At 36.9% G+C, this 20716-nt stretch overlaps 1 protein-coding gene across 4 annotated transcripts in view; it reads left to right on the top strand.

Moving 5' to 3' along the window:
• Positions 1 to 20716, top strand: part of LOC115612993 (solute carrier family 12 member 7-like) — a 56044-nt gene that overhangs the window by 6752 nt on the left and 28576 nt on the right. For all 4 annotated transcript variants that reach the window (XM_030497977.1, XM_030497966.1, XM_030497992.1 and 1 more), the window contains exons 2-9: positions 9369 to 9463; positions 11669 to 11791; positions 12869 to 13015; positions 13752 to 13806; positions 15772 to 15902; positions 16362 to 16603; positions 17495 to 17706; positions 19522 to 19689. In XM_030497977.1, the coding sequence (XP_030353837.1) occupies positions 9369 to 9463; positions 11669 to 11791; positions 12869 to 13015; positions 13752 to 13806; positions 15772 to 15902; positions 16362 to 16603; positions 17495 to 17706; positions 19522 to 19689 (1173 nt within the window). The remainder of the gene's footprint in view (positions 1 to 9368; positions 9464 to 11668; positions 11792 to 12868; positions 13016 to 13751; positions 13807 to 15771; positions 15903 to 16361; positions 16604 to 17494; positions 17707 to 19521; positions 19690 to 20716) is intronic.

The following is a 20716-nucleotide window of genomic DNA, read 5'->3' as shown; positions in this document are numbered from 1 at the left end:
CTCTTACTGTACTTAAGAGCTAAATGTAAATCATTCTACTCAAAAAGCAATTTTAAAGTAGAATATTCCAGGAGAAAGTAACATCAAATGTAGTGATAATCATTCTCATAATTTTACCTTCTCTGGTCCTGGAATGAAAATCTCATTATTGAGATATTTTTTCTTCTTATTGCTGATGTTTCTTTTGGTGATAATACTTTTGCAGCCATCAGAATATGGTGAGTCAAGGACTTCTGGTGTAATTGTTTTGTACTGTTCTTCGTAACAGAACTTTCCTTGTAATGTTTTGTTATCTTATAAGATTACTTATAATTACTTACTGTGTTAGAAGCTCAGAGGTAAGCACTGCAAAGGTTGCCTTTGGTAAGGGGTATAGTTCGTTACTGCACAGCAGACTTCATTAGCTGCTGCTGGGAAAAGAAGTATATCTATTCTCTCCAGTGCTAACTGCTTGTGAACTGTTTTAGGGAGCCAAATGGGCAGGAAACTGGCTATGACAGAAAATTTTGGTTTTAAGGAGTTGTTTTAAGAGGCTTTATTTCATTGAATCAGCTCATTGCCACTGATCAACAGTGTTCTTCTGCCCTCACCACAGCACAAAAAACCACGCCTTTAGGCAACACTTCCCTGAGTAATTTTTCCTGCGTCTTTGAACCATGTTGTTGCTTTACAAAATAGATGCTAAAGCATGGGCAATGAAACAATTAGTACCATTTTTAATTGCTCTCCATTCGAACTATAGATTGTTATCACAGGGGATGTATTCTGAATCTGCGTAGAAGTCTTAAAGATTGAGGGTTCCCCCCTTAACAAAATGTGTTTCTTCATTTAAATGAGTTCAATGGATTTTTCTACCAATTTATTTTTTTTCTGCACAATCCTTTTGTAGCTTATATTGTGTTTTACCATGATAGTCACTGCTGAGTGATGTCCCTGTCCTTTTCTCGACCCATAAGCTTTTTAATGTTGTTTTCCCACCCTGTCCTGTTGAGGAGGAGTGATGGAGTAGCTTGGTGGGCACCTGGTGGCTAGCCAAGGTCAACGCGCCACATGAAGTCTGTGAAAACTGCAGTCTCTGTGATTTCACGTGCAAATTTTAAAGTACTTGCAAAATTAGATGAAGTTTTCACTTAGGTTGGGCAACACTAAGTTCTTGCTATGATGCCCTGACTCTGCTTTACAAGAGGTATAACTGTTTCTTTGGCAGCTTCTTAATCCTCAAAATTGCCACCCTTGAGTTTTAGGGCATCAAAAGTGTTAACTCCTTATTTTCAAAGGTCCAGAAATGGATTAATGAGCAGTTAGCAGTATACAGACTTAAAGATGGTCCCTGAGTAACTTTGTTCTTGAACCACAGCTCTAGAAAAGCATGGCTTAATAATGTCTGTGCCAATTGGACGGTGTTTATTATCTGCTTCCTGATTTCAACAGCATGTATTCTTAATTAGGTACCTTAGTTAGCTTGTATCCCCTAGGTAACTCATAGCAACCAAAAACAAGCAGCATTCAGCCTGTTGAGGAAGTCATTCTGGGAGCCTTTGGGAGGTGAGATGTTGAGTGTGAACTGCTTTGCAAAACCCGAGGAGTTTTTAAACAAAAAAATATCCTCTCTCTTTCTGGAAGAAGAGATGGAAAACTTGTTGTGTCTCTTGCCTTCTGACAACAGGCACACAAGTTGGAAACTTTGTAAAATTAAAAGCATCTATCTACAAGCTTACTTTTTCTTGAAGATAATAAAATCTTTTAGCAGATTAATTCCAGTCTTGATGAATGGGAGGCTTGTGTATTTTTCTTTTAGCTTCAGAAAGGGCAGTTTAGAGCATCCTCGAAAGTATGTCAGAGCTTTGCTTTGTTACCTGTAGAATTGTCCTGACAGAAGCTTACCAGGACATAACCTAATAGCTTGCTGCCACTGATTAGTGACCAGTCCTATCTCTGTCCCTCTACTGGCCTTTCTTGCTTTGTGGATCATCTGCTGAGGACTTACACAAGCTGCTTTATTTTGCTAGCGAGGAACAAGAAGCAGTTCCTGGACAGGGGAGTGGGGTATGGAATCAAAATGCAGCATCAGTGAGTTAAAGCAGCTTCTTTAGGGGCCCAGTAAGCTACGGAACTGGTTCTAAAAAGGAGAAACTTTGGGAAATGGGCTTGGAAGGAGCCTTCAACCCTTTCAGCCTTTCCACAGTTGACCGTGCTTGTGACACAGGTGTTAGGATCACAGAGAGAAGTAGATCTCAGATGTGATTCAAAAGATTTGACCACAGGAACTAGTCTGTTCTAAGCAATAACGTCCATTTAATGGAATTGAAACTGTATGAAGTTGTTTAAGGCTGGTATAGAATGTGTGAAATAGATTAATGCATAGACTAGAGAACAGTGCTATATCTAATTGGAAAGAGAATTAACAAATTATGTAGCCAGTCTTAAAGAGTTCCGCTTTATATTTTCAAAATACTTGTTATTTAAAAGAGTGCTTGCAAAGTTACTAGCACTTTATGTTTTAAAGTGATTTTTAATCTGCTAAATCTTAAGTATAATTAATGCAAACTCTTTCTACATAGATGAATGCTTAGTAACTTTACTTACGGTTAAGATCTGTTAATAAGTACTTAATGCATAATATTGGCCTTTTTAATACGAATCTTTGGAATAGGTTAACAGTACTTGTTGCTAACACATACTGATCTGCTTAGTGGAAGTATTCTAAAGTGAATGTATTTGATGGAAAGGAAACTTTAAATGTATTTATTATTGGGCAAAGACATGGGACGTTTTAGGAACTTGATCCTGTGCGTTTCGCTAAGCATGGCGTTTATTGCTGACGGAAATCCTCCAGCTTTTTTCTCTTTAGAGAGTTCTGTGACTGTCATGTAGTTTGGCTGTGTCATGTGCACTCTTCACACCGCATGAAGCCTTAATGACTTGTTTCAGGTTTAATCCAATACTAGTAAGAAACAGGATTTGAGGTCTTACACAAAGCTGGGAGGAAGCAACTGCCAGTTTCCTGTTTCAGTTCTTGATATGTGAAGAATCAGCAGAGGTGAATGATTTGATTTTCCTTAATCATGAGTGAACAAGATTATGAAGAAAGTGGGACAAATCCAAGTGAGTCTCTTTAAAAGCCGATACCATGGTTCTAATGACTCTTCTACTGAAATAGCAGGTTCTGTACTTCCAGCTATATTATGAAGAATTTATAGAGTTTATGTAGTGTGTTCTCATTAGAAGTAGGCTGTGCTTGATTATAATAGTAGCCTAAGTAAAGAAAAACTAAAATTTAGTGATTTTGGTAAGGTGATGTATGTAATATTAGAATCCTCCATTATGTAAAGGGGTTTACAAGGAGCTTAAACGTACTGCATTCTGCTTTTCAAGATAACTTACATAAATTGTGCTAGTCATTGATAAAAATAATGCAGAAATTGGTGGTGAAGTAAATATTTAGATATTTCTTTACTAAAAACCCAAAACCACAACTGAAACAAATAACCTGTGACTTTGAAGTAGATTAGACTGTGTTAAACCCATCTGATGCAAAAATTGGGAGGCAAGATGTGCTCAAACAAGGTTATCAGTGCCTTTTTGTAATTTGAATCAAAGCACTGTAGTGGCTTTTGAAGACTTGGGTTTGTCAGAGCTCTGAAGAATACTTCTGAAGAATATTTTTTGGTTAGGAATGTTAAGAAATGAAATTTTGAAGATTGCCTGAGTTTTAGTTGCCTGCCAATGCAAAATCTGGACATCCAGGTAAATGTGCGTGATGGAGAACTTAGATTTACTGGTTTTGCCACAGGTGGCTTTCTTGGACGTGACACTTCTATCTGTCAGTTTTAGTGACTTCTAAACTTTATGTATTTTTACCTGTAAAAATTTATCTACATTAACAGAAAATGCTTGTTTACCCTTGTGCAAACAGGATCTTATCTTCCTATTCTCAATTTGTAGTGGTTTCTTCTTAATGTGACTGAAAACTAACTTAATCAAAATGTTACCATAGTTTTTATTAAAAACTGTTATTTTTCACCTCTATCTGGCTAACCAGAACCTACTTCAAGGTACATGGCCTGTGATTAAGAGTTGCCCTTTGGAAACTAGGAAAGGTTAGGACTTCTTCAGATGAAAGTGTGTAAAGTTAGGTGTTTCTAGTCGGAAGCAAAACTCTTTAGTTTTACACGTTTAGAGAACAGCTATACCTTATAGCCAAGCTATCTTATTTGAGGCCATGTGGTGCAAAAGTTTTAGGTCGTTCTCACTTCTTTGAACACAATCTGTATTCTCTTGCCATATAAAAAGAATCTGCTTTCATTTTTTGGATAGATGTTAAATTCTTACAGCATGACAAGAGATATAGATGCTTGCTTTTTTGGACAAAATGTGTTTGAATACAAAGGCAAATAGGAACACTTCTTAAATGTGTGCAATAATGACAGACATAGTATAGGACAGTGAGGAAGCAGTGAATCTGGAAAGGATTTACGGGTCAGACTGGAATAGAGTAGCATGATCTTGGTTTAATGCTGTGGTAAACAGGGCTAGCCTGATCCTTGGAGTAGAGAGGTGATGATTATACTTCTGTAAATAGCATGACTGAGACTGGTGTTAGAAGGCTGTATGTGATTTTTAAAGCTTGAAGTTTTAACATTTTTATTTTCAGAACTTAAAACTAGAAAGAATGTTTAAAAAAAATAAAGGTTAGGAAAATGTTTTATGAACTGAACTGGTTTAGTTTTTGAAAAGGAAGCTGGAGATAATTTAAGAAGTATAGTTACCTTCACAGACAGAAAATACAAAGTGTGAGTCTTTAAATCTGGAAGATGTCCTAGGATGTTATAGTTAAAAGTTTCAAAAGAGCCAAATTGAAATAGAAATAAGGAACAATTTCTTTCAGATTTTTCCAGTAATAAACCCCCCTTAATCTTTATAAAGATAAATTGATAGCATTTTTTTCTTATTCCAGTTCTGAAAACATCAAGAAATACACTGGTCAAATTTCACTGTTTTTTTGTGGTTTTTTTTTTTTTAAGTTATAGAGCCTAATGCATAAGTGAAATTCTGCAACCTGTGGAAACACAAGAAATCAGATTAGGTGGTCTAATATTTTTGTCCTTAATCTCTTGAATGGGCATCCTAGTGCAAATTTAGGATTACTTAAACGATCATTTCCTCCTTCTACCTCAAGCCTTGCTCTGCCGCTTTCCCTAAGACAAGACACCCGTAACACACTTTTGTCATACTCTACTTCTTTGGATGGGCAGAGGACAGGAAAGGGGGAAAACCAACCACTATAGTTCTATGATGTAGTAATCCTGGTATCAATGCTAAGGAAGTGTTTGTAGTAATCCTGGTATCAATGCTAACGAAGTGTGTTTGCTTACACTGATTGCTCATTCCTATGATGATGGTGTCTTTAGTGACAGCACAAGCATTTGTGTAGCGAACACAAACTGATCTTGGTTAAAAGCAGCAAGAATAAAAATGAAAGCGAAACAACTCTCCCAACTCAGCATTAAGCACACCCCACTGTTGCATTTCTAATAGCTCTGGTTTAGTTCTCTGTGTGAGCAGCAGTGTGATACAGGGATGCAAATGGCTTGTGATAACTTATGATGATTATAGTGCATTGTCAATTAGGGGCAGGGCTGTATGCAAGTGCACGTTGTGGTCGTCGGCATGAACTCTGAGTATTACCTCCTAAACTGGAGACAGTGTCTCCTACAGAACTTCTCTGCTTGCAGCTGCGTATCTCAGGTGGAAAATGAAATGTAATTTGTTGCAGCTACTTTCTGTGTAAATATAGCTACATCCATCACAGTGCTAGAGTATCTGTAGAAATCAAGAGCGGGAATCTCTGCGTGTCTCATCAACACAGAAAATACCAGACAGGCTTCTAGGAAAGGTATATTAGTTTGGGCTTCAGTTTGTCCACTAGTCCATAAGTAAGCGCAGAATGGATTTCACAAGGTGAAATACTGGCTCAGATGGATCAGTAATCTAGTCCAGATTTAAGATTTTTGCTTGTAAACATTCATAAGATGAATTTCTTTCAGAAATCAAGCAATACTGTTTATAGATCGTTGAGTGCTTTAACTGCAGCAGCTTTAACTAGATTAAAAGACCTGTAGCTTAGAGGAATGTCTAAAAGTACATTGTAAGTTATCGTTTTTATTGTATGTTTAACTGACTTCCACACCTGAGAAGAGTTTGAGTTGACTCAGTTTTGAAGAAGCCTGAGGGAAAAAGTGATTTGCTTGTCAAGCATTGGAACAGGCCACCCAGGGAAGTGGTTAAATACCTCCAGGGATGAGTCACCATCCCTGGAGGTATTTAAAAGACCTGTAGATGTGGGGTTTAGAGACAGGTTAGTGGTGGACTTGGCAGTGCTGGGGAACTGTTGGACTCGATGATCTTAAAGGTCTTTTCCAACCTAAATGACTCTATGATTTGATTATCTTAAAGCTTCCTCACAGGACTCAAGGGAATAGGGTTAAAACATAAAGTTGTAAATGGCTTGAGACTTACTAGTGGAACAAAGTACTTGTTTTTATATTCCATGTTACCTCAGTATAAGCAACTGAAATAGCTTTTCCTGTTTGCTCAATTTCACTTGGTGCACTAGAGATTATATTTACTGCATTTGTGGAAAGCGTAAGTCATGTCTCTTTTTAGTTCTGGTTTTCTAATGATTCCCTTCCCTTGGAGAAGGGATGAGCTAAAGATTGGGATAGTAGCATATTTCATTAACCTCACCATAGTGTATTGAGGTCCTAAAACTAGTTCTTTCTACTGGATGGTGCAGTACATCTCAATTTGAGTTATGTGTTTGTAAGGCTCACTGTGTTTCTAAGCATATTAAAGAAACTTCCTCCTAAAGGTGCTGGGTTTTTAATTTACAACCAGTACGATTTTGTTGACAGCAATGCTGAAGACTCAGAGGAGCTTGTTCAAAGGTGTTCATGGTTGTAGGATTAGTAAACACTGCAGATGAGAGAGTACTTGTCAGTACATTTTTGTGCTCACTTTTTCAGCATTGATCCTCTTTCAAAATAGAGCTAATATAGATAGTGCTGATTATGTCAAATACTATAAACATACAGTAGCAAACACTCACAAGATAGGGAGACAACTGTATTAAAGAAACAGGAGACTTCTATGTAGTCTGGTAGGGACAGGCATTTTTGAAGTCTAGCATTAAAAAGCTTTAACATAAGTAAGCTATTGGTTGGAAACACTGAAAAAAGATATGAAGAAAAGGAAACCCAAGTTCTGTGTTTTTTTCCATTTGAAGTCTCTTAGGTGCATTTGACAAGACTTGTTTGTTAGAGACATTGTGCTCTGAGCATTTCCTATCGAAGCAAAGCCAGGTAACTGTTTAAAATTACAAAGGAAGACTTCAGTATTCTCCCACCTACAATTTAAAATACTTAATGTACAGTGCTGAGATGCTGATTATTACCTCCAGAACTGGTAAGACCAAGCTATATTTCTTAACCTCGTAATTGTAAATACTGATTCACATTATTCATTTGGTTACCCTTTCGATGTTTTGATTAGTCTAATAATACCCACTGAAGGAGTAGCTCCAGTGTTGTTACACTCTGCAGGAACACAAAACAGTACTTGAAATTCCCCAGCTTGCGTTTTGAAGAGTAATCCTTTCTAAAGGGTTTGGAAGTACCCTGAAAGGAGTACTAATGTTTAACTAATAAGTACAGCTACCAGCTGTCAATAGGTGAGAAAGTCAATAGAAGTGTGGTCTTAGCAAGACAAGTATCAAGCGACCTTGTTTTTATTTTAACTTAGGAATGTGCCTTTTAATGAATGCATTGTAAAAGCTTTGCAAAAATAACATGGTTGTTTCAAGGAATGGAGCTAAAAGAAAAATGAGATTCCAAAAATCTTGGGAAGAAAGTGCAATGTCTTAACTGGGAGTGCCAGTGCTTGTAAGCTTTAGCAAGATGATGAGAGGAATCAGCATGTATTTGCTTGGGGACAGAGTTGCGTTTTGTTGTCTATGGAAAAGCTAACTAAACCTTTCTCTAAGTACAATGGAGCTGATTTAAAGAACAAATGCCAATTTCTCAAATAATTTTGTGCCAAACCAGTATGTTCCATGCACTGTAAAACATCTGGAGGTGCTGGTCAATGGGGGAGATTCTTTTGTGTTCACAGTACTCCTGCTGGCCTTGTATTAAGCATTGTTGGAGGAAGGGGACCTAGGCAGGCTGTAGGACTCGAAGCAATGGGGACCAATAATAAACTGTAGAGAAACAAAAAATGAAAGCTGGAGGATATGGATAGAAGGAGATATACTGGGTAAGAACAGTGTTTGTGGATGAATTGATCAACAGGTCTTCTCAAGATTATGGAATTGATTCTAGAGCCCTAATGGACAATAGCTATGTTTTGAGTCTCTCATGATAGTATGCAGCTTCTGTCATGATACCAATAAGTATAATGATACTGTGGAGAGTCTCTTGGACAAGAGACCACAGAGAGTGATAGGAAACCCATCCGGGAGGTATTCACTCATCTGCTTGAGAGAATGATGCCTATTTCTGTATTTATTCCAACCAAGATAATACTTTGTGATGAGGCTGATGTCCATATTTGCAAGAGTTTTGTTCTGGGACTTCATGTGGAGAAAAGTGTCCTGGAGGGGCAGAGTGCAGAACACAGAGAGAAGAATGCAACTTGTTCTCCAGCTGTCCCTTAATTCTGTAGGGAAGAGCCTGTCTAAGTGCTATTGCTGTAGCTTGTGAATGTAAAGGCAAAAGCGCAGACAGGCAAAGTGGCATGAGCAAAGAGTTGAGACTGGAAATGCCACTGTTGTGACAGTATTGACATGTAACAGCTTTTGTATTGCTTAGACTGGAAGGCAGTGAAAGTGATGCTATATTTTTTGAGAGCTAGTTCAGAGGAGGTCGGGGAGCTACTGTTTAATGAGACTGATATTTAGATAAAGAACAGAATAAATACAGCATGTCATGGAAGAGTCCCCACAACCTTGACAGAAGAATTCATTTTACATTGTTTTTTCATAAATTCCTGCCTGAACTACTGGAGTGTCTTTGAGGGAGTCAGTAAAATAATGAAAAGGTAGGTTGAGAGTATTTTGGTTGTTGTTACCCTGAAGGTTTATGCGAAGTTCTATTATCAAGTGCTTTGAAGTGAACTAGAGATGTAAACTAAGATGAGGCAGGGGAGAGATCAGTATATGTGTTAAAGCCCACATGTTTGGGACACAGTGTTTGGCAGCCACCTCCAGTGTTATCTTGAACCAACATCTTCTGGCTATTCCCTCTGTGGTATAACTTGTCTTATAATTTTTTTTTTTCCTTTTGTTTCAAATTGTTGCACTTTTCCACCAGGGGATGGCATTGCCAAGGAAAATAGTCCATTTATTAACAATGCAGAGGTGGACAAAGGAAACATGTATGAAGGAAAGAATATGGCTCTCTTTGAGGTAAGTTAAGTACCCCCAAAATGAATTTCGCCTTTGAGGCTCTGGTAGTGAGATGTAAACAAGCAAACTCCTGTTTTCTTTCTCTCTTGAAATGTAATGGGGGAAAGATCAACTTTAATAACTCTTCAGTAGTTTGGTACCTGCTAATATTTCATTTCAGTGGATTCAAATGATGTAATGAAAAAAAGTGTTAAGTTTTTTTTTCCTTCTACGTCTATATAGGCAAGAACAGTAAATTTTGATATGTATTGATGTGAAAATGTGCAATCAGCCTTCTTGCATTTAAACTTCTTGGGCTAGCATCTAGAAATTGTTGCTGGAGAAAGCTGCAGAAAGTTAAATCTAGTGGCTTTAACAGTATTCAGTTTTAAAAGGATTACCAAATATATTAGGTTGAACAGGGAAACTACAGACTTCTCTAAAAGCAACAAAGCTATAAAAGAAATTGTGATAGGCCGTGACTTAGTTATATTGTACAATTACATTGTAGAGCATACCATAGCTATTTCTACTTTCTAATGTAAACATCTACTTTATAATGCAAGTTTAATACCAGTTTAATTCACTAAATGATTGCAATCATTTGCAGGGGGAAAAAAGTATACTGATATGGTACATTTAAGCGCCACTTTTGCAGTGAAATAGTACGTGTAGTAAAATTTAACCTAAGCTGTTCTGCTGTAGCAGCATCAGCTGGTCTTGATTTGTGTGTGCTGTTAACAATAAACAAGGTCCTTCTGACATAGTTCTCATAGCCATCTTGCTGTTGCATTCTACCCACTATTTTTTTGTCATCCTCTTATGCTCCTTTCAGATATCTTTGCACAGAGGACATGATCTTTCAGTTCCATCCTGCATTACCCAAATAATGTATTTTTACTATTTTTTGCTAAGTTTTAGAGAAGATTGTGCTAAGGATCAAAGTAATGTTGGTCATTAATTATCTGTTTGTTAGGTATGCAATTTCATACTAACTTTTTTTGACGGAAACCGTGGAAGTGGAGTTCTGTCAGTGAATTTCTCTTCTTCAAGCTCTATTCTGTAAATCAGTGTCCACATCTTCCTGTTGAAATTTGCCACAGCTGCTTTATGTCCCTAATCTCCTTTGAATATACGCTTGCATCAGTTATTTGAATAGTGGCTGACATGTAAATCCTCAGCTGATGCTGTACCGATGACTATCCTTTACGTATCTGAGATTTTAGACCATAGTGTTACAGTATTGCCTTGAAAGCCTTCCAGTGAATTCATCACTATTGCTGTTGTAGTGCTGAATCATTCTGGTGGCATATATGTTTCATAGTATGTTTCCTACAATCTCATGTTTTCAGCTGACTTGTGTTTGAATTTTTGTATAAACTGTTACAAAGAAGTTTGGCTATTATAACCGTGACTATCAACACCTCATGCCTCAGGCAGAGATGCTTTAGTTCTTGTCGTTCTGTTTGCAATCCTGATCTCTTGTCTTCCTTCCAATATTTGATTTTGTGTACTCGATTGAAGTCTGTGGTTCTGCTTTTCTTGGAATCCTTTTATTGTAAATGCTTCTTCTCGATTTTAATATTTGTTTTAGCAAGTGTGGAGTTGTTTTATAGCAGATACTTGGCTAAAGAAAGATGGTATGACTTCTGTAAACAAGTATCTTATATGTGCAGTGACCAATGCTGTGCATCTATGCCTATATTTTTCAACAGATGCATATTTTGGAAGTAGTATGCATGGTTTAAGATAAAATACAACAAAAGCCTGCCACTTTCCCAGTAGGCTTGGGAATGGTCATTCAGAATCTTGGTACTTGAGAGAATCATTTGAGGCCACTCTCTAGATACAAGCAAGATGCTGGAAAAACACGCTTATGACTCTACCCTGACAGTATAATCCCATAAAAACTGCACTGCGATAGGAATAGACTTTATAATTAACTATGGCCCTTCTCTAGATTTCCCTTTATATTCCATCTGTACAAGATGTGTATTATAGTGTAAAAAAGTGAAGTAAGTATTGCATGATAGCCACATAGTGTTAAAACTTATAGGGAGATTTAGAACTCTTGTTGGTTGGGAACTGACTGGTGTTTTGTCATGCTGATTTTTGGGTTTGGGTGAATCATGGCTGACCTGTTGAGTATGTGTTTGATGTAGTATCAAAAATCATGACTTTTTAAAAACCTATTTAATACATGCAGTATTCTTAAAATCCCAACAGGAAGAAATGGATAGTAATCCCATGGTGTCATCTCTTCTTAATAAACTAGCAAACTACACTAATCTAACTCAAGGTGTGGTGGAACATGAAGCAGATGAAGACAGCAAGCGAAAGGAAATCAAGGTATTTAAACTTCTAATATGTTATGCAGATGAAGCTAGCCACAGAGAGAAGCATTTTTTAGCCCCCCCAAAAAACATGTGCCTGCCTGAGAAGGGGAACAAGATTTATGGTACTGTATTTAAAACTGCTTTTTGCTTCTCCTATTTGTTTGTGTGGGGGGTTTCTTTTTGTTTGTCTTGCTGTGCTTGTTCTGTAGTTGTTTCTTCTCATCTGAAGATATAGATTGAGATATGAGAGAACCACCGCTGATCTACTTGCACTTTCCTTAGTGTGATCCCTGTCCTCTGTCCAGCCGCTGTGCTGAGGATTTTGTTAAGGCAGCAGTGTTGGTCCCTCTGGAACTGCCTGGCCCAATGAACACTCGGTCTCGTTTGAGCCCCACCTGGTGGCCTGAAAACACGATTTATATGCTTGTGTGTCTTTTCAGTTTCGATTTAAGAAGAGCTTGTGTATCTGGAAACCTACTATGTATAGCTATTGCTTCTAAGTTGAGTACTTCAAGACCCAATTTCTTCGTAAGTGTAGAAGGCTGGAACTTTAATGATGAAGCCTGAATGCTTTTGGATGTATCTTTGCCCATGAAGACCACCAGCAAATAAAAAGTACAACCAAATATACTGTGTTATGGCAGGTCTGTCTTTAAAAATTAAAACCACTGATTGTTGAGTATAAGTTTGTGGCTCAGTTGCAGGGCAGCCAGGGCAACTGGTGATTCACTTTTTGCAGACCGTATTTGATCTGCAGTAAACTTCTCTTCAATGGTAGTCCATAACTGGTGTTTCAGAAGTTTGTAAAGGTTTGAAATCAACAGATGAAGCAGCATCCTACCCCATCAGGATTTCATCTCAATTCCTATGGAACAAGAGGGTTTGCTATCACAAGTAGTTTTCTGTCTTTTCAGAAATCTTTCTGCATAAATAGCCTGTGAATATTTGCAAAGTTGGAGACTCTTGAGGCTACCGTTCAATTTCACTTGACATTTGTTCATGGAGCCCATGATAAGTGTTTGCAGAAGAAAGTGCTTATGGACTTGAATTGTTTAGTGCAAAAGAATTCATGTTCTGATTTCATTTCCAGGTTCCACGTATGGGCACTTTTATTGGTGTGTACCTCCCCTGCTTGCAGAACATCTTGGGAGTCATCCTTTTCCTACGTTTAACCTGGATTGTGGGAACAGCTGGAGTTCTTGAGTCTTTCATCATTGTGTTCATGTGTTGTGCTTGTGTAAGTTAACCTTTTCTTTTACTATCGGCAAAATCCTCTGTTACAAATTTTCTTTTACAAGAATCTGTCTCTGCTTTCTAATATATATTAGTAGCAGAGAAGCATTTCTTCATAATTATTAAGTATCAGTGCAATTGAGAGACACGGGAGATACATATATATACACACGCACTGAGCGTCACTTGTCATTCTAGCCTATATGGAGTTTCTTTTGAGTTGGTCACAGTAATCTTTTATTTGAAGTATTATATGGATTTTATTAAATCAGCTTTAGCAGATATTTCATGATTTACATTGAGATCTGAACTGTTCTGCTTTTCACAACTCCAGAACAAACTTTAATAGAAACTACAAATCAGTCCACAGCATTATATCCATAAATTAATATTTTAAAATTAGACCACTATTAAATGATTTGTCATAACAATGGCACTTGATCAGTTTGTCACTACTACTTAATTGGGATAATGAAACATGTTATTTCAAGTATATTTAGTGGTTTGCATTCCTCCGGTTCTTTGTAAAGGTTGTCTCAAACACCTAAATTAACTGAATCTTCTACTGAAAAATTTAGTACTTCATTTATGGGGATAACCCTAACCAAACCCATGATCATTTTTGGTTGCTGTAGCATCTTATTATATATAAAAATCCTAGTTTCATTTGATCACTTTGTCTTGCTCCATCTTTCAAAAAACTCAGTATTTTAAATATCCTCTATTTCATCTTTCCACAGACTATGCTAACTGCAATTTCAATGAGTGCAATAGCAACAAATGGTGTAGTTCCAGGTAATGAAGAATTTTATCTTAAATGGTGAATGGTCAAATGATGTAAGTTTTAAAGCTGGGATAAGAAATTACTATAGTCTGATATATCGGAAGCAATGCTTTTGTGTCAAGTGCATGTTTTCTTTTAACTGATATTTATAAATGCAATCTTTTAGATGGACCTTCTGAGAATTATGAATTGTAGCACATTTTTGTCATCAAGTATTTGATTCTGTTTGAATGAAGGATAAGATGTTATAACTTGAGCTAATGGAGACTTGTCTTCATGCAAAGTAGATGCCTTTACAAATTTGAGTGCTTGCTTTGTTTGTTTGGAGTTTATTTTGTTTGGTGTGTCGTTGTCCCCCAAATTTCCCTATACTCCATTTCTAAACACTGAACTTGATTATGTTGTTTTCTGCAAGAATAGCAGCCAGTCTGCTGCCAGAAATCTCTTGCTATATAAGCAATAACATAAGGCTATGCTCATCTCTTTAAATTTTCAGGTTAAATAAACTTGTTCCTCTTAAATTAGGAAGCCGTATGTTTAGATACGCTGATAAAGGCAAAATCAGCCTTTAAAGCTCTTACCCTCTTCAGTTTCTCAATACACTAACTGATAATACCAGGGTTCAGACATTGTTGGGAATTCTGAACAGTTTACCTAATGAAGTTAAAGTAATTCCTCACTTGCAGAGCTTGTCCAGCTTAGTAAGGGCTTCCAGAACTGATGCGTAAGTTGTTAGGCAAAAGTAAACTCTACAACTTGTGCAGGGTGTGGAATAATTGCATTTCATGGATACAGTACCATGTATGAAATAGAAATACAATAGAAAATTTTGTTTCAAATAGTTAATAATGAAATCTAGTTGTTTAGTTGGCCGGATACTGATTAGAATGTTCTGTTCTTCCTCCCCACTCAAATTTTTCAAGTTCAATGTAAAGGTTTTGCTTAACACAAAAAAGCCCAGCTAGGAACCTAGAATTCAAAGAGACCTTCTGAGAAGCAGGATCTTGCCATTATATACAACAGCATTATATTTAGTAAACGGATTGGTGATGCATCATAAATTTTTATGTTGTTTCTCATTTGTTCATATTGAAAAGCAGTTTCAGACTCTGCCCTTTGATTAGAAGTGTATTTCGTATTTGCAGACTGATTTTATACAAGGCTGGTGTGTGCGCATTTGAAATAAAGCACTTCCTTTCTCTGTCTCCTCTTTCTTCCTCAGTTGTTGCGAGTAGGTCAAACATAATGAATTTAAGAGAAGATGGAGAGGGAACCAGAGAAGAGCTTGTCTTGAGGGGGCTGAGAGGAATTCTAGATAAAGAGATAGAGGTGGAAACTTAGAGCCCTGTTGAGAGGGAAACGGGGGGATAAGTTTATGATTTTAAAAAAGGTGATTCACGTATATGGGAAATGACTGAGAAGAATTGAAAAATTCAGGGTCAAGTGAATAGTATGTAAGCAGACAAGAAAAAGCCATCCCTACCTAACAGTTTAAATGGTACTGCAAAAGATGCCTGTAGTGAAAGTGGTAACAGTTTCATATACAGAAAAAGAATGCATATTAGTGAGACAAATTCTGGTTTGTCCCTATCATAAAAAATTATTCTGGAAGTTTTTTTTTGACTGTGAACAGCTTGAGGTTAGAAACTAAAAATTGATTCACGTCTGTTTATACCTGTATATCTTTTTCTTAAAGAATTGTTTAGATTGTTTAGCTTTTGGAGGTTTTTCCTTTTGGTGTTTACTTTCTGTTCCCCAGAGAATGCACATAGAGATACTCACTTTGAAATGTACGTTGTAACTGCTTAGTTGGCATAGACAGCAAGTACCATTTTAGTATGAACATTTCAGTGGCGATGCATGCAGTAGTTATCTTGATTATGTAGATTGAATGATTCAGATTTTTGTTCTTTACTGCTGTCCTTAATCTGAAGGGCTGGAGTCTCTCTTTTGTTTTGTTTTTGTTAAATTCACAGCTGGAGGCTCTTACTACATGATTTCAAGATCTTTAGGGCCAGAGTTTGGTGGAGCAGTGGGACTTTGTTTCTACTTGGGTACAACTTTTGCAGGAGCAATGTACATTCTTGGTACCATTGAAATTTTATTGGTAAGTACTAGTTTCTCTTAAGATTAAATGGATTTGGACTGTTTTGGGAGATTGCTGAGGGATGCACTTGGCCTAAAATGCATTCTAGTTTGGTGATTTTTGATGTTTTGACGCTATATTTCCAGTATGTCAATATTTATTCTTATTCTACTTTTAGAATACTTGTTGCAATTGATGGAATTGTTAACTAGCCAATGCTTCAAATGAATCTAAGGATAGATCTGAGTGTTTGAGCTAGTTTATGGTTTTGGGTTTTTTCTTTTAAATTGTCACTAGTCATCCCTTCCCCTCGCCCCTTTTGCATGTACTCTTCCAAAATGCCCCTGTCATCTGGTTGAACTGGTTTGTGAAGGAATAAACCCTGATATTGTAACAGAAATTTGGCTTTTGAAGTTCAAGTAAATGAATTCTTAATAAAATGTTTATTACATGTATAATAGTTTGCCCTATCTCTTGCAGACCTACATTTCTCCAAGCGCTGCTATATTTAAAGCAGAAGAGGTTGGTGGAGAAACAGAGGCTATGCTGAACAACATGAGAGTTTATGGAACATGCATTATCATTCTTATGGCCATAGTAGTTTTTGTGGGAGTAAAGTATGTGAACAAACTTGCACTGGTCTTCCTTGCCTGTGTGATTCTTTCCATTATTGCCATATACGCTGGAGTTATTAAGACTGCTTTTGACCCTCCCGACTTTCCGTAAGTTTGATATTTTGAAGTAGTGTGGGTTATTTACAAAAAAGTAGAAAAAAAGAGTGTGGGGAGGGCATAGCTGCTGTAACCATTTAATGTTTTAAGCTAAACTTCAAAGTAAAAGTACATTGGCCTCAGTAGTAGGTTTTGTATGTTTTGGGCAATGAGGTGCTTGTTTGTTATTTCAAGTTACCTGTCTGAATCTTTCTTTCATTGATCATAAAACATACTCTGGAAAATGTTCCATCCGCGCCTAAAGAACAGGAAGGTGGTTTTTGCTGACAGGAAATATAGCTGCTTTATCTAAAGAATTAAACTAAAACCGTATAGAAAAAAGTAAAACGTTCAAGAAAACGTTGTAGCTAGGAACCATGGTTATGAAAGAAACAGGCTTTCAGACTTTCCTTGTCATGAGGAGGGTTTTGAAACTTCAATTTCTCCTTAAAATGGAGACCGAGTGGTGTTAAATTAGCTTGTGTTTGTGAAAGCTTTGTACCCTTTCGTTAATAAAACTGAATTTTACTTTTTTCATGTGGCATATTGCTTCTCAACACCTTTAGCTCGTACCACTCTTTGCTCACTAAGAATTATTTCTTTTGTCTGGTTGTTACTATGCGAGTTGTATCTTTTGTGCGTCTTTGAGTTGATTGTGTTTTCCAGAGAATAAATCAGGAGTCAGAATAGCTATTAATACTTTAAAGTAGAAACGTTGGGTCGGGGTTTTAAAGATCATTGGTTAGTTTTATATGCAGAGACTGTTTACTGTTTTAGCAGATGTAGTATAGCCCATAAAATAGGTACTATAAATAACAGGTTTCTGAAGAAGTCTAATGGACAGAAAGTGGTTCAATGCATAACACTATACTGAAGGATCACTGGGTTTACCTTTTTGTCTAGTATTTGTCTCCTCGGGAACCGGACCTTGTCAAAACGCAGCTTTGATGTCTGTGCCAAATTTACTGAAAGCAATAATGAAACAAGGACTACAACTTTGTGGCGCCTATTCTGTGATAGTTCCTCACTTAATGCTACATGTGATGACTACTTTAATCTCAATAATGTAACAGAAATTCAAGGGATTCCAGGAATAACGAGTGGAGTTCTCATTGGTAAGTTGGAAATCACATTTAACAATTTTGAGGCATTATTCATGCGGCACATAACTGTTCAGTAATGTGGTGGTCTAGCCTGTCAGTACTACTTCAGCTCTAACCTGTTTGTGTGAAAGATTCCTACCTGGAGCATGCTCCCTCCTATAAGGATTCCGTCTGGTATTAGAAGCTTAGTATCAAGTGCCTTAATTTGGGGGTCAATGGGATTTTACAGGCACTCTTCCAAAAGCCCTTGTTCTATCAAAAAACCCCCACTTTCATACTTGTTTGTTTTAAAAGTGTTTAGCTTTTTTGTATGCCACATACAGTTATTTAAATAAGCTGTTCATTAATACACTGTCAAACTCCTGAGGGAGAACTTGTTCCCATTTTACAAAAGGAGCATGGAGGAATGAATTCCTGTGGCTTGTCCAATGTGATACAGCAATTCAGTGATGAATTTAGAGTCTTTCTAGCTTCCAGTCTAGCATTTGGACAGGAGATGTTCTGCAAAGAAAGTCTGTAGATTTTCTTCTCTTTACATTCCTTTACAGTTGTGGCAGCTTGGGATTCCAATTACACTGGGTCATAAGATTCATTTTGAACACGTAATGGATTGTGTTGTGTACAAACAATGTTTCTAGGAATGAAATAGATGTTCTGATACCTCTTCTCCTTAAAGTTTGTTTTGTTACCCTTTTTCCTCACCCTAACTTTCAAGTCCTCTTGGATTATCACTTTGGGGAAAATGAGGGTAGGAAATTAGCATAACAAAGCTCTGTGTCATGAAATGGGAAGTGATTTCTATTTTGCAGATCTCTAAGCTGATTTTACCAACCCATGTTGGTATGCACACTCCACAATTAAAATTGTATGTATTGGAGTGCTCAGGCCATTGCCACTTCTGTGTCATACTGAATAAAGGACACAGGCTGTTGAGTCCTCATTGAGTATTTGGTGCTTTAGCGATGACAAACTGGTCTTTCTTTTTATGCTTCATAGGGAGGGGATGTTAATTTGGAGATCTTGTCTTGTTTTATCTCACTCCTCAAATCTCTGCTAAAATTTCGGAAGTTTACAATTGTCTTATTTCCTTAACTCTTCTTTTTATGGCTCCAGTCTTATCTTTAGATCTGTTTGTTATTCCTCTTCATTTAAGTGAACTAGTACACTTAGCATTCTCTTCAGTTAATACTTCCTTAGTTTATTGGGGAATTTGAGTGACATTCTGCTGGGTTTTGCTTGTTTTGGGTTTTTTTGCTTATCAGTTCTCTTCTCGAGTCTGATTGCTCTGCTGTGTGGAATACTTTCACCATGAACAGCTGAGTCCTGAACTGTTGTGCAGGGTTATTCTGTACAGCAGGTCTGAAAAGAACTCAAGTTACTGCTAAGTAGCGTTTCTTTTTTGACCTGCACCTCAAAATGTAAGAATAAGAAATACAAATATATGCTAAGATTGCCTGGAGGTAATAGTTTCCGTATTTTTTTCACAGTAGATCCTGATAATACATTCATTGTGCAGTGTAAGTGGATGTTCTACAAGTAGATTAGAATTTACTTCTATAACTGAATCTTTCTTTAATGGAAGAGAGAATCTTATATGACACATCCCCTACACTACTGCATTTCTACTGGCATACAGTGGGAATGTCCACCAGTTGCAGTTAGCATTGATCGTATTGCTTCATTCTTGGCGTTATAAGGAAATGTTGAGAAACGTCATGATTTTTGTGTTAAGAAAAACCATCTGGTTCATAAGATTACTACATCCTCACTCCTTAATATCCTGAAACAGAGACATGACACTGGCTTTTGTTTGTTTTCCCCTTGTAGATAATCTGTGGAGTACCTACTCAGAAAAAGGATCAATAGTTGAGAAAAAAGATCAGCCATCGGTTGCTGGATCAGAAGATACAAAAATGGGTGGACTCCCTTACGTTTTTACAGATATCATGACCTACTTCACAATGCTTGTAGGGATTTATTTCCCATCTGTGACAGGTAAATACAACTATTCTGCTTGAATGAGGATGTGTACTTATAGCTGGAAAAAAGATTAAATGTGTGTTTGTACGTTTATTGATGATGTGTGATATTGCTAGTCTGTGTGTCCAAGTTTTACGCACCCAGAACTCTTGGTTGCTAGAGAGAAATAGTTGGCAGCAGGTTATTTTAGGCACTTATAGGACATAAACAAGGAATCAGTTTAAGTGCTATTTTTCTATGGCTGGAATGAAAATGAAAGCTCCATGTGTTACTCAGTGCTTAATTAAAATAAGATGCATACCTTTATAATATTTTAAACTTCAAATGGATGACAGTGTATTCTTGTCCTCTGCTGTTCCCATTTCTCTACTTCAGGCTTTATCAGCATCTCATCATATCTGATCCTACGGTTAGGATTTTATTGCATGGAGTCTGACAATGCTTTTGCATTGGAATGTCTTGACATTAACTTCCATGGTTTTGCCTCCAACAGTGGTCAGGAAATTCTGGGAAAGATGGCAGAATTGGTCAGTCGTTGTATGATTTTTCCTTCCTGTCTCAATATGTGCTCAGAAACGTTTTTTTCTCCTGTTAGATTCAAACAGGGATGTGAACGTGTGATGTCCTTCACCATTCTTGTACTTCCTGCCTGCTCCTTTCTTTTTTTTTCTATACTTTTGTATCTAGTTTATTGATTATGTATGTTCTGTTTAGTAGAAAGATAGTGCATTTGATCACACTGGCTAAAATCATTACACCCCTATTAGTTTATAACTTATTTTGCTAACTCCTCTGTATTTCCTCATTTTAAAAGAGACTCTGAAGTTATATTTGAAAAATAATTGTTATTTTTTGGATCTTTCACTTTCCTGAGCTTTCTGGAATTTGTTCAGTCAACAATGGATGGTAACACAAATTTCTGATTAAATGAATGTATAAATGGGGGTTTTGTGCAGGATTATACATTTCTATAGCCTGCTCCATTGGTAATGATGTGTTAAATCAGGCTTAAAGTTAAATGTTCCCATTCTATTATTGACAT

The sequence above is a fragment of the Strigops habroptila genome, chromosome 1, assembly GCF_004027225.2.
Source record: "Strigops habroptila isolate Jane chromosome 1, bStrHab1.2.pri, whole genome shotgun sequence".
Taxonomy (NCBI): domain Eukaryota; kingdom Metazoa; phylum Chordata; class Aves; order Psittaciformes; family Psittacidae; genus Strigops; species Strigops habroptila.
The sequence above is the reverse complement of the archived record's forward strand: the minus strand, read 5'-3'. Positions and strand labels throughout refer to the sequence as shown.